The sequence below is a fragment of the Galeopterus variegatus genome, unplaced genomic scaffold (genome assembly GCF_000696425.1).
Source record: "Galeopterus variegatus unplaced genomic scaffold, G_variegatus-3.0.2 Scaffold42, whole genome shotgun sequence".
NCBI classification, from domain to species: domain Eukaryota; kingdom Metazoa; phylum Chordata; class Mammalia; order Dermoptera; family Cynocephalidae; genus Galeopterus; species Galeopterus variegatus.
In genome coordinates this window covers 531,285-543,709 of record NW_007726153.1, presented here as the reverse complement: position 1 = coordinate 543,709, position 12,425 = coordinate 531,285, and the positions used below count along the sequence as shown (strand labels likewise).

Here is a 12,425-nt window from a genome sequence, read left to right as displayed (position 1 = left end):
AGAAAATTCCACATAATGTTATGTCAAAACATTTGTGTTAAACTGCTGAGTTTTGCCAAAGAGGTAAATTTTCCAGTCAAAATAATTAATTAGAAACTATTAATGATGTCTTCCAAGATTTAAGAAGTCACTGTAAGTAAGGAGAGAAACTAAAGGGAAAAACATCCCCAAACCAGGATGTGGAAGCTAAGCTATTTTGCTGATCTCCATTTAGGATTTTTTTCCTTGAATTTTCTAACTCTTCTGCCATCATTTCACCAGCTCTAAATCACTCAATTAATAGGCCCACAGGGAGGCTTCAGATTTACGAAGGGCTTAAACCTCAAACACAACTCTTGTTTTTCTTCTTAATATATTTAGTCCTTGTAATATTTTATTCTTATTACAAAAAGTAGTTTGGGTGCTGAAAATCATCATAGCACTGGTAGATACATATCTGGTTTAGTCGGCTACAGATCATCCGGTAATCATTAGGCGAGAAAATTCATTGGCAAAATACTTAAATCCCTGAGTCATAAATTATTGGAGAAAAAATTGCTCAGCTTCTTTTAAACCAAGGCTATCTATCTATCTATCTATCTATCTATATCTATCTGTCTATTTATCTATCTCCAAAAGGCAAATGTCAGAGTGGGATTTATCAGTTTAGTTGATTAAGGCTAATGAAACTCAGGTAAAACAAGCCAATATCTGCATTAAAAAAGTTAACTGTTCATGGCTACATGACCTAAAAAATATATCCCACACCCACAGCAGTTGTTCTGTAAATGAATGTTGATCATGAAGGGACCAGGGGAGGAAAAAAGATGGGGCAGAGTACATTCCTTACTACTTCTGGAAAAAAATTAAAGGTCATACTCTACTGATGGTTGGCCCCTGATGTCAACCGTCACCATGAAAAGGAGCATGTAAGACTTTGGTAGACAAAGACCTCAGAAAGAGACAGTCAGGGAACGACCAAGGGAAGACCCCCATCTCTGAGCAGGTAATGCCATCCTCTGATAAACAGGACCAAGAGTCAGCAGCAACCTACCCTGTGGTTTTGTAGACACTTTGCTAGAAAATATTCTCTTATCCTTCTGGAACCTCCCCAGATCATGATATATGCATCTAAACATTATTCACACTCAGGCAGAATCAATATAAACAATCAGGAACGTTGCATGTATCAACCCATGCTTTGAATTTCTTACCTCACGTTTCTGAAAAGCTGACTGCATGTTTCATTCTTCAACAAAAGCAAAGGCTTCAATTTGAAGTCTCCATCACTAAACTTATTCTTTAACTTATTAAATTAAATTAATTGAACTTATTTTTACAGCAAAATCTATCTGCTCAAGAAAATATGGAGCACATATTTATTTTTTATACTTATTCATATTTTACCAAATGTCCTCGGGTGCTCATATATCCTCTGCTGTTCCACCTGGCTGATTCCTTATTAATAATCCACGTTTGGGGCTCTAATTACTTGGGTATCTAAAACATTGTTGATATTCAATACAAAACATTTTTAAAAGATCAGAATAATATGCCATTTTTATTGTTAAATCCCTTGTAATTATTTCCCTTGGAGCCTTCTGGCAAATAATTATTTGGATGCTCAAATAAATTTTTAGGAATTAATAATTAAAAAAAAAACAGCTGCTATGAATTTTACCAATAGTGCCATAGAGAAATATTTTTAAGGGCATAGATAGTCTTTATGCCAAGATGTATATATTGAGAAGATCAAAGTAGAAAAACAAAAACATAGAAGGACAGTATCAGTAGTTATGAAAACTTGTATGGCTTGTCAGCACAGCCCTGCAATAGAAAAGTGACGCTTGGCAATAATCTTTGTACAAGTATATCTTCTTTGGGTGATATAATACCACATTCTTGTTATGTATTGTTTATAACTTTACTTCTTAAAGTAATTATCTGTCAGTTTATTTGTAGGACTGACCTCATAAATGGGCAGGCCCATCTCAGAAGAGCAGTTAAATGTCAGGGAAGAACTTAAACAAAGGCGGAGATCCTCTACACAGGAAATACTCAATGTTTAAAGACAGCAGTGGAGAATAATCCCTTGCATTAAAGGTTTAGAGACATTATCCTCAAGGAAAGGCCCAAAAGTGGATTAGTGATTTATCTTTTTCGTAAGCCCAACACAATACACGGCATGGAATTACAAAGGTAATGGATAACAAAAGGAATTCTCTGCCAGGGTCTGTACTCAGCATTCATTAGTTCTCCCTAATCCAGTTCTACAGGTGTCAGCAAAAGGCTCTTCCTTCACTGTTAAGGAATGTGGCCACTTTGACACATGTGATAAAGAAGAAATTCCAGGTGCCGTTGTCCTGAACAACAACTTGCTTCTGCTTGCAAGACCGATGGAGACTGTCACCTTGACTTCCTAGAGGATTATAACTGCTGAATGGACTGTTTTATGAGTATTTATCATCCTTAAAACTCTGACTACAAATGCCAAGTGATCATAGCTGCAAGACACCTGTTTTCATACCATTCCTACTAAAAGCTTCTCTGTTATATTGCTGATAAATATTGACCTTGTTTTCCAAATTGTACAGAAATGCTTGAAATCTTGTTTTCTCTCACACAAAGCAAGGAAACAAACAAACAAACAAACAGAATTAAGCTGTGACATTTAGCTGATTTGTCTAAGAGCAAGAAGTAAGATTTTTTACCTGTTTTTTTTGGGGTTCTTTTGGTAAACATTGGTTTTCAAAATAGAGTAAAAGAGGAAGAGCAATTAGAAAGGCAGCACATTTTCAATTACCTTGGAAACTCGGTTTGCAACTTCTCTGCCCACAGTGAGGCCTTGGACAAAGGTCCGAGCAGCAATGAAGGCGCGGGTGACCTGAATCTTCAGTTTTCGGGGCACATCTCCAAACGGCTTCAGCTGGTCGGTGTATTTGCTCACACATTCCAGGTAGTCCTCGCTGAAGTGATACTGAGGGTTTATCAGCTGAAACATCCGCTCCAGCAGACGAGCCCAGAAGTCATTGAGCATCTCCTCCAGATTCACATTGCCCCCTGTGTAGTATCTTTTAAGCTCCGTGAAGAGGTCCTGGAACACTTCTGAGTTCTGCATGTACAGCATTCCATAGGTCCGTACAAACATATCATTTAGTGACTTTTCTGCATTCTCCAGGAGCTCTCGAAAAAATTCTGCAGATAAAACAAGAAAGCAGACAAACATTAATAAGATCTAGAAAGCTCAAGACATCTACTTATCTTAAACATAACTGCTTTTAATATGGCATTTCATAGAAAAGTGATACCCTGTGATTAATAGACCAACAAAAACAACATTTTAAATGAGATTTGACTTACGTCTATGATCTTCTATGAATCAGAGAAAACAGAAGACCCTATGATTTCCATTTGAAAGAACATCCATTAGCATTAGGAGTTTACCATTTAAAAATCCTCCAAAAAAGCTCAATTTTTAAAAAATGTATGTTTGATTTTTTAAAAATCGTATGGTTTGATATAAACTCAAATCAAAGTATGTTGCAAATATAATGTGTGAAGTATAGTCACTAACACAGTAACAAATGCATACTGATAAAAACATTTGCCTCAGCCTATTTACTGATTTGTCCCAACACTAAATTCAATTACATTGCTTTTAGTTGGAATAGTTCATAAATGGGATGCTCAAATTAATGTAACATTTTGGACTCTTTCTAGTTTCTATATATAGTAATCAATTAGCAGTGTTCAGAGACTCATAATTCAATTAAATTCACTGAATACTAATGCTATAACGAACATAATTTAGGCGGCCATAATGAGTCAGAAAGCCATAAAGTAGCTCAGATTATCATTAGAAATATAAACTACCATTTTATAGAACTTGAATAAAATACTGCTAGTTAGGCTTTCTGGTTAAGAGGTTCTAAATGAAAAAGTGTATGGTATACAAATGAACTTTTCCATCCTGCAACAGCAATTGAGTGTTACTCTGATTGCTTATAGGATGCAAAAAATAAGACAGAAATTAAAGCGCTTGGGTACCATTAGCCACATTGGCCTTCACATTAGGCTCCCTCAAGAGATACCTTGTGTTTGTAGGGCACCTATCCATTTGCACAGATGAGCCTGGGAAGAGAAAGCTCAAGTTGTATTTGGAGAATGTAAATTGGTTGAGGAAAAAGCTAAGGAAAGATAATACTTCTGAGTTTATCAATACAAGTTCCCAGCAACAGAGTGACTCTGTTTTATCTCTTCATAGTTCTCTTTCATTCCCTGAACCTATGTCTCTTCATCCTGGACACTACAAGGACTCCAAGTAGGAATTAAAAAAAAAAACTTTTCTCCTTTCTGGAGCCCTGGGTTTTTTTTTGTTGTTGTTGTTTTACCCTAATACACAGAAGGGATAAATCCCTCTCCATAGACTCCATGGAAGCTATTTTGTGCTTTCTCAGAAGTTGGCAGAAGAAGCACTTGGTTTAGCTACTTCACTTCAGATTAAAATACAATTGAACCATTGTCTTGACAATTAAATGGTGTCTATAATAATAACTATTTTATATTTGCTTTCAAATAAGACCAAAGCAACAAGCTTAAAAAGGACTCTGTTCACTTGTTTACCCTCTTACTACAAAAGAATACATTTTTTTTCCTTTTTTGTTTTCTTTTTATTGTAACAGTTGATTATACATATCAGTGGGGTACAGAGTTGAACATCAGTACCCACGTGCAGTATGTGATGCTCACATCGGAATAGTTATTATATTCAGTAGTACACACTATCATTGCTATTCGTGGCCCTTTACCCATTCCTCCCTCCCCCACCCCCCTTCCCACTTCTTGTAAGCACAGCGGTCCTTTTGAAAGTTCAGTGTATTATTGGGAATGTTGTATCTTTCTTTCTTTCTTTTATTTATATGTTTATGATTTTAGCTCCCACTTATGAGTGAAAACACATGGTATTTCTCTTTCCATGCCTGGCTTATTTCACTTAATATGATTTTCTCTAAGTTCATCCACACTGCTGCGAATGACGGTATTTCATGTATTTTTATGTCAGGGTAGTATTCCATTGTGTAGATATACCACATTTTCCTCATCCAGTCATCTGATGATGAACATTAAGGTAGGTTCTAACTCTTGGCTAATGTAAACAGAGCTGCGATAAACATGGGACTGCAGGTGTCTCTTCGACATGAAGCTCTCCATTCCTTTGCGTATACACCCAGCAGTGGAATTGCTGGATCATAGGGCAGTTCTATCTGAAGTTGTTTAAGGAATCTCCATACCGTTTTCCATATGGCTGCACCAATTTTACAGTGCCACCAACAGTGTAGGAGGGGTCCCCTTTCTCTGCATCCCTGCCAGCATTTGTTGTTTTCCGTCTTTTTGATGATACCCAGTCCAACTGGGGTGAGATGGTATCTTAATGAGGTTTTGGCTTGCATTTTCCTGATGCTGAGTGATGTTGAGAATTTTTTCATTTGTCTGTTGGCCCTTTTGTTTTTTCTTCAATATAGAAATTTCTGCTGCTACAGTGGCAGCAAAAACTTTAGGATTATCTAAAAGACATTACTTATAAACCCTGTGTAATTTTGTTCAAGTCACTAAATATTTCTTATTTGTATTTTTCCCAAAAGTAAAATCAGGTTAAATATTATTAAACCTCTCTAATCTTCAAAGATTCAGTAAAGAAAATGAGTGTTGAAGCAGATAGGGAAAAATTTTCAAAATTGTCAAAGATCAATTTATCAAAATATTTATGTGTACTATATGTTGATGTTATTTATGATTTTACGAAATCAAGAGCATTTCAAAATTTTTTCAGAAATATTTGTTACCTAGTTTGTTCTAAAATAGAAACCATATTCAATTAATATTAATACCAAAGTATAAAAGTATCATAAGTAGAACTTTTCAATCTTGAAACCAGGAATGATAATAGCTTGGCCTTGCTGATACAGAAAGGCAGAAAGTGTTGCAGATCCTGAAAAAACATAAGAATGGAAAATCACTGAATTGAAAAATAGTAATATAATGAGACTGGAAAGTGGATTCTAATCATGAGCTCCGAACAACCTATTAATTTATCTTCTTTTTGAGGTCAATTGTTTTGTTGGACAAAGGAATTAAAGCTTAATTTATTGAATACAGAGTACTGCCTTCAGCAATGAATAGTCAGTAATCAATAGTGTGGTCTGGGTTTGGAAGGAGCTAAAAAAAAAGAAAAGAGAGAGAGAGAAAAAAAAAATCTTCTGGTCTTCTTTGCTCTCCAAAGACTTGAGGTATAAGTGTTTGTCTCTAGGGATACATATTTTTATTTTTTTCTTATACCGAGGATTATATTCTTTAGACTTACCCCTTTCTGACATGGGGACTCTGAAGTATTATTGGGCTTATGCCCACTTTGAAGGTGAATGGTTAAAATCAGGTTTCCCACTCACTGTGTCTTGCAGTTTGTTTTCTTATGTCTAAATTAGTAATCATGATTGAATATAGAAATCAAGTTATAATAGTTCAATAAATATGGCTCAAGAAACATAACATTAGATTCCAAGCATACCTTTTGTCTAAGGGTGTGCCATTGTCTCAGAAGTTTGCTATTAGCTTAACTAGTCCTCAAAAGTCATTATTATTCCTTGTTCAAAATCATTATTTGGTTTACTGATCTCACAGACAAAGTTAATATTCAGTATTGAAAGAAGCTAATGTATCAGCCAATTATGACAAATGTTGTTACCTTAAGGTACATTGATCTTAGATCTGATGAAAAATGGAGATCCAAGGTACTGAGGCAAAACTAATGTCCTCCAAAATAAGTATACTCGTTCCATTTTCAGCATGCCTGTAGACTTCCACCTTTTGAAGGTTGACTCTCAACAAAGTACATTATGCTTGAATGAAAATTGTTTCTCAGCAAACCAAATAAGATGGAAATTTGGAAGACAGTTATTGGAACTATTTTGCTGATGAAGTATTATGTCCAAACAGCATCAGAGAGGACAAAATTCATGAGCAATATAAGAAAAAGCAGTCTCAATCTAACCATTTGTTTAATTGGAGAAGGCAAAGCTCACATTGAATAAAACCTTCAGTCAACAAAACTCTCTTCTGCAAGAAACAGTTTGGCAGAAAGAAATGCTATTTGATTATTTTTTTCTTCCCCAATCACAAAATATACATCAAAGGTGGTTGCTTAGGGCTCAGTTATGCTTCATAGGTGCACAAAAAAACTTTTCCAGCCAGCATTAGCCTCTGGGAAGATTTTATTCATCTAGAGGGGAGATCTCAATGCAAACATCTGTTTGCTGTGGGGCAGGCTGCCTCTAGTGTGAGAACAATGTTGTAGATAAAAACCACCACTGTTCCAAAAGCAAAAAGAAGGCCTGTGCAATGCTGTCTGATCTCTTGGAGATGCCTCTTAAAGGGCAAAAATCAACTCCTAGGAGCTAAGAGGTGCCCTAAGGATATCTGAGAAAGGCTCCCAGTGAAGTCTCCAGATGAATGGCTTGAAATGAGAAGCCCACAGCTCCAAAAGAAAGGGCAAGAAAGAGAAGAAAGTCAGACCAGAAGCTCTCTAGGAATTTTCAGTCTACATGAAACAGCAAAATCTTTTCTTGTTCAAGCCAGACATGTTGTCTCTTTAACACCGCTGTGAATAAACATATTCTGTGGTAAACTGGGCATGGAGATTGGATCCAGCACTGTCTTATTCTACCCTCATGCTCTCCAAAACACTTCTCATTGAAAGCTGGTTTAAAATGAATGTTTCGGTATGGTGGTGTAAATCTATGTAATTACAGGACCCTATGAGTGAAAATCTTTGTTTATTAGTCATTGGAGATTATAGCTATACCTAATTACACTTAGCGTTTGTCCTACCATGTGTGACAGGTGTGCTAAATTTACTTCCTTAAACTTAGAAGCACACGCATGAGTGTGTAAGTGTGTATGTTTGTGTACTTCTCTCCTAATCTCTTTCTTTAAACTCTTCCCCAGCCAAAGCATAATAAATTAGTTCAGCCGGCCCAGCTGTACTTAGGCTAAAGAATGCCCCAGAGGAGGAGTTGGCGTTGAGGATAAAATTGATCTGAGAGCTGATATCCTATAAGGGTTGTGACTCACAGACACACAATAAAGTTACCACCCTGCCCTCTAATCCCCCGATGCCTTTTTCAAGGTTAAGTGAGTAGGAATGCCCTTCCTCATTCCACATACAGCTACTAGCTTTCAGGTACATCTTTTGAGATCATTTCTCCTTTCAAAAGTCTCCTTGCTCATATGATAACCTGACATAACCAGCAGGGAAGTGCTGAGTTAACAGGAGCATGAGCGGAGGAAGACCCACAGTGCCATTTACTCTCTTCTGTGTTAGACTTTGAGGTGACAAAACACGGTCCCTAAATGGTCTGCATCTTCCCACTCCTCAAGGGCTGAGGCCTTGTGAGTAAGTAGAGGCACAGACTGAGGTTGCTCAGGGAGTCCTTGCCACATGAAGCCATCCTCGGCAAGCTGCAGCTTAGGTAGTATCTTAGCAGTTAGATTCCTCTACTTTACAGTGGGTGTCTCAACCCCAGCACTGTTAACATTTTGAGCCGGATAATTCTTTTTCGGAGTGGGGAGCTGTCCTATGCATCGTAGGGTATTTAAAGTGGCATCCCTGGCCTCCACCTGCCAGATACCAGCAGCACATCTTTCCCTCAAGAGTGACAACAAACGTGCCTCCAGATATTGTTAAATGTCCTCTGGGGTGCAGAGTCCCTCCTATTCCTCAGCCTTCCCCCACCTGCTGAGGGCCACCCTTCTACTGATCATGTCCAGAGGCCTAAAAATAGGACATAAAAACATTCTGAGAAAAAGCCAGCACACTTCTAGACCTCATCAGCCCCACGAATTATTTGTGATGAGAATTTGAGGGGTGTGCTTTTAAATGGATGAACTGAAATACCGGTTAGATTCACAGTAAGGTTCTCGGTGGTCAGCATTGCCATTGCCATGTAAGATGCCTGTTACAGGGTCGGGCCTTAAAAAGTGGTGAATGGTGAGTGCGTGGATAGATGGGTGAACGCAAGCATCCAGTGGGCACATCCGGACTCCACCTGGTCTGGATTCCTCCCCAATAGCAACACCTTTGTGGGCTCACCTCGGAGAGAGGAAGATGCTACAAACACATCCTAGAACAAGATATAACTGATTTGCTCTCCTGTTCTCTTCCAAATTCTCATACATTTATACATACAAAAATAAATATTTACATCCTCCCATGCTCCAAGTTCATGCACATCTATACATAATATACTCTGTGGCCTCTGTTAAAAAAATTTGTTGGTTTTCAATACTGCTCTCCCAGACCTCGACGTCCTCTCCAAAGCCTGCCTGTCCTAAGCCTCTCTTTGCCTGGCTTAATCACGGCCTCCATGGCTGCTGACCCTGCTGGGATTTGACTTCCATAACCCATGATCTTACCAATCTGACCACATTCACATTCACTAGCATCCTTCATTTAAGCAATGCCCAGCGTGCTACATTTGAGTGAACTCCAAAACCACTTGTGAATCTTACACATTGAAGTCTCATACATAAAGTCTTCTTCCATTTGATAGATAATCCACTGTACTGAACAAACTCACTTTGGAGCTATGCTTTGCTGTTGTTGTTGTTGTTGTTTTTTTTTCATGTCCGGCAACGGATCGCAACCCTCAGTGTCGCGCCCATACTGGACCGGGACCGGCAACAGGATGGCAAACCTCGGTGCTGCGCCCGCACCTCGCTCAGCCAGTGAGCGGGAACCGGTCTGTATGTGGGATCCGAACCCTCGGCGGGAGCGCCGCCACACTCCCAAGCGGCACACTGTAGCAGTGCACCACCGGGCCGGCCCAGCTGTTGTTGTTTTTAATGAACAAGACGATGCCACCATTTATTTGTTCATAATACAGGTTAAAAAAGACCCCACAATTTCATAGAAGAAAAAGGAAACAAACTATTTTGAATAGATATCCAAATATATTGTCTCAGTATTTTTTCTTAAACATCATTTGTGATTTCATCTAAGAAACACACCCCCAGAATGCATTTTTTAAAATTATAGCATTAAAATTATATAAAATTATTTTTTAAAATAATGTATTCAAAAAGGGAGTAATCAGAATCTATGATTATTGAAAGACAGTGTTGCTATAAGCAAAAATTCACTTGTGATTTGCCACTTCATCTAATTCATACTTTCTATTGCTCTATATGTGTGTATTAGTGGTTTTTTTTATAAATTAAGTTTATTATAAGTGTTATGATTTACTCAGTCAATTCTTCCTAAGAATTAATAGAAGCCTATGTAATTTCAAAGCATTCTCATAGTAGTAATCCACATCTTTCCTGTTTGAGGGATTATTATAAACAAATTTTTGACCCTTAAGTAAGTTGTTGTCTCTCCCCTCTACACACATGAACTGATTTAAAATGCAAATAATATGGCAATAGAATATCTTCATTATTTTCATTAGTCCTTGTTATAATTTAGGAAAAATGTAGAGATACCATACTTTAAGACAAGAAATTGACTTGAAACAATGAATGATGCTAATTTCAAGCAAAACTAGAAATAGCACCTAAAAGGTAGCCTGATTTTTTTTTTTCCTTTTTGTCTTTTTTTTTACTGACCGGTAATGGGATCGCAACCCTCAGTGTTGCGCCCGTACCGGGGACTGGCAACGGGATCGCAACCCTCAGTGTTGCACCCGCACTGCGCTCAGCCAGTGAGCGGGAACCGGTCTCCACATGGGATCCGAACCCTCGGCGGGAGCGCCGCTGCACTCCCAAGTGGCGCACTTCTCCAGTGCGCCATAATGGGCTTCAGACACTATATTACAGACTTTACATATGCTGTATGCAAATCAGATATTAGTATGTCTAATTTTCAGATGAGGAAACCAAGGCTCGATATGTGAAGCAAGTCGTCCTAGATACCAGCATGCAACCTAGAGTTCTGAAGCTATTTGAAAGAAGAATGAGTTCTCAGAAAGAACAAGTCAACAACGTGGCTTTGTAGTTTTTCATAAGTCAAATTTTCACACTGTGATTTGAATAATTAATGGGAAGTATGACAAACTCCTAGGACAGTGCATAAAAACATTTAAATATAAATTGCAAAATGCATTCTTAAGTCATATATCAATTATTTATAAAACTAATTTAATGTGTGATTATTTTTTCCACTAATACTAAACAGTTAATGTGCATAAGTGAGACTGGAGAGTATGTTCAAATTTCTGGGGCTGGTATATTTTCCTCCAAGGGGTGGCTTCCACTGGAAGAAAATCAATCACAGAACCTGGGGTTATAGCTACAGTTTATAGAACAGTGTCTGGCATACAAGAGGATGGTAAAAATACTTGACCAAAACTGTGCCTTATTTTATAATATATGTACAATAGACCCTTGAACAACACAAAGGTTAGGGGTGCTGATAACAACCCCCCACACCCACTGTGTAGTCAAAAATCCATGTATAACTTTTCCTTCCTCCTTACTTAAGTAGTTAAGTATTTAAGTACTTAAGTAGTTGGCACTGTGGAACTGATGCATACAAAATGCTGGTCCTCAATTTACTCAGGTTCCACATCCCTTGAAAACTGTTTTGTTTTGCTTTATAAATTTTATTTTTTAATTTACGTATAATAATTATATATGTTTATAGGGTACAGAGTAATATTTTAATACATGTATACACTATGCGATGATCAAATAAGGCTAATTAGCATACCCATGACTGCTAACATTTATCATTTCTTTGTCATGAGAATGTTTTGACTCCTCTCTTCTAGCCATTTGTAAATATACTATAAATTATTCTTAATTATAGACACCTAGCACTGCTATAGAATACTAAAACTTATTCTTCCTGTCTAGATGTAATTCTGTATCCATTAACAAACCTATCTCCCCCCTTCCCAGACTCTAGTAACCTTAACCTCAATTCTACTCTTTACTTCTTGAGTTCACTTTTTTTAGCTCCCACATAAGAGTGAGAGCATGTGGTAGTTATCTTTCTGTGCCTGACTTATTTCACTTAACATAGTGTCTTCCTTGCTTATCCACGTTGCTGAGAATGACAGGATTTTATTCTTTTTCTGGCTGAGTAGTATTCCATTGTGTATATATAACACATTTTCTTTATCCATACATCTGCTGATGAACATTTATGTTGATTCCATATCTCAGCTATTGTAAATAGTGCTGCAATAAGCATGGGAGCACAGGTATATCTTGGGTTTACTGATTTCCTTTCCCTTGGATAAATACTCAGCAGTGGGATTAGTAAATACTGTCTTTCTGATCTTCAGTTCGTTAAATCCGCAAATGCAGAACCTGTGTAGAAGTGGACCCTAACAGTTAAATTCCATGTTGTTCAAGGGTCAACTGTACATATGTGTTATGTTGTTCACATT

At 37.5% G+C, this 12,425-nt stretch overlaps 1 protein-coding gene across 1 annotated transcript in view; it reads right to left on the bottom strand.

The window, feature by feature from the left end:
• GPC6 (glypican 6) overlaps positions 1 to 12,425 on the bottom strand; it is a 962,025-nt gene that overhangs the window by 524,606 nt on the left and 424,994 nt on the right. The window contains exon 5 of the mRNA XM_008571554.1: positions 2,783 to 3,174. Coding sequence (XP_008569776.1) covers positions 2,783 to 3,174 — 392 coding nt within the window. The remainder of the gene's footprint in view (positions 1 to 2,782; positions 3,175 to 12,425) is intronic.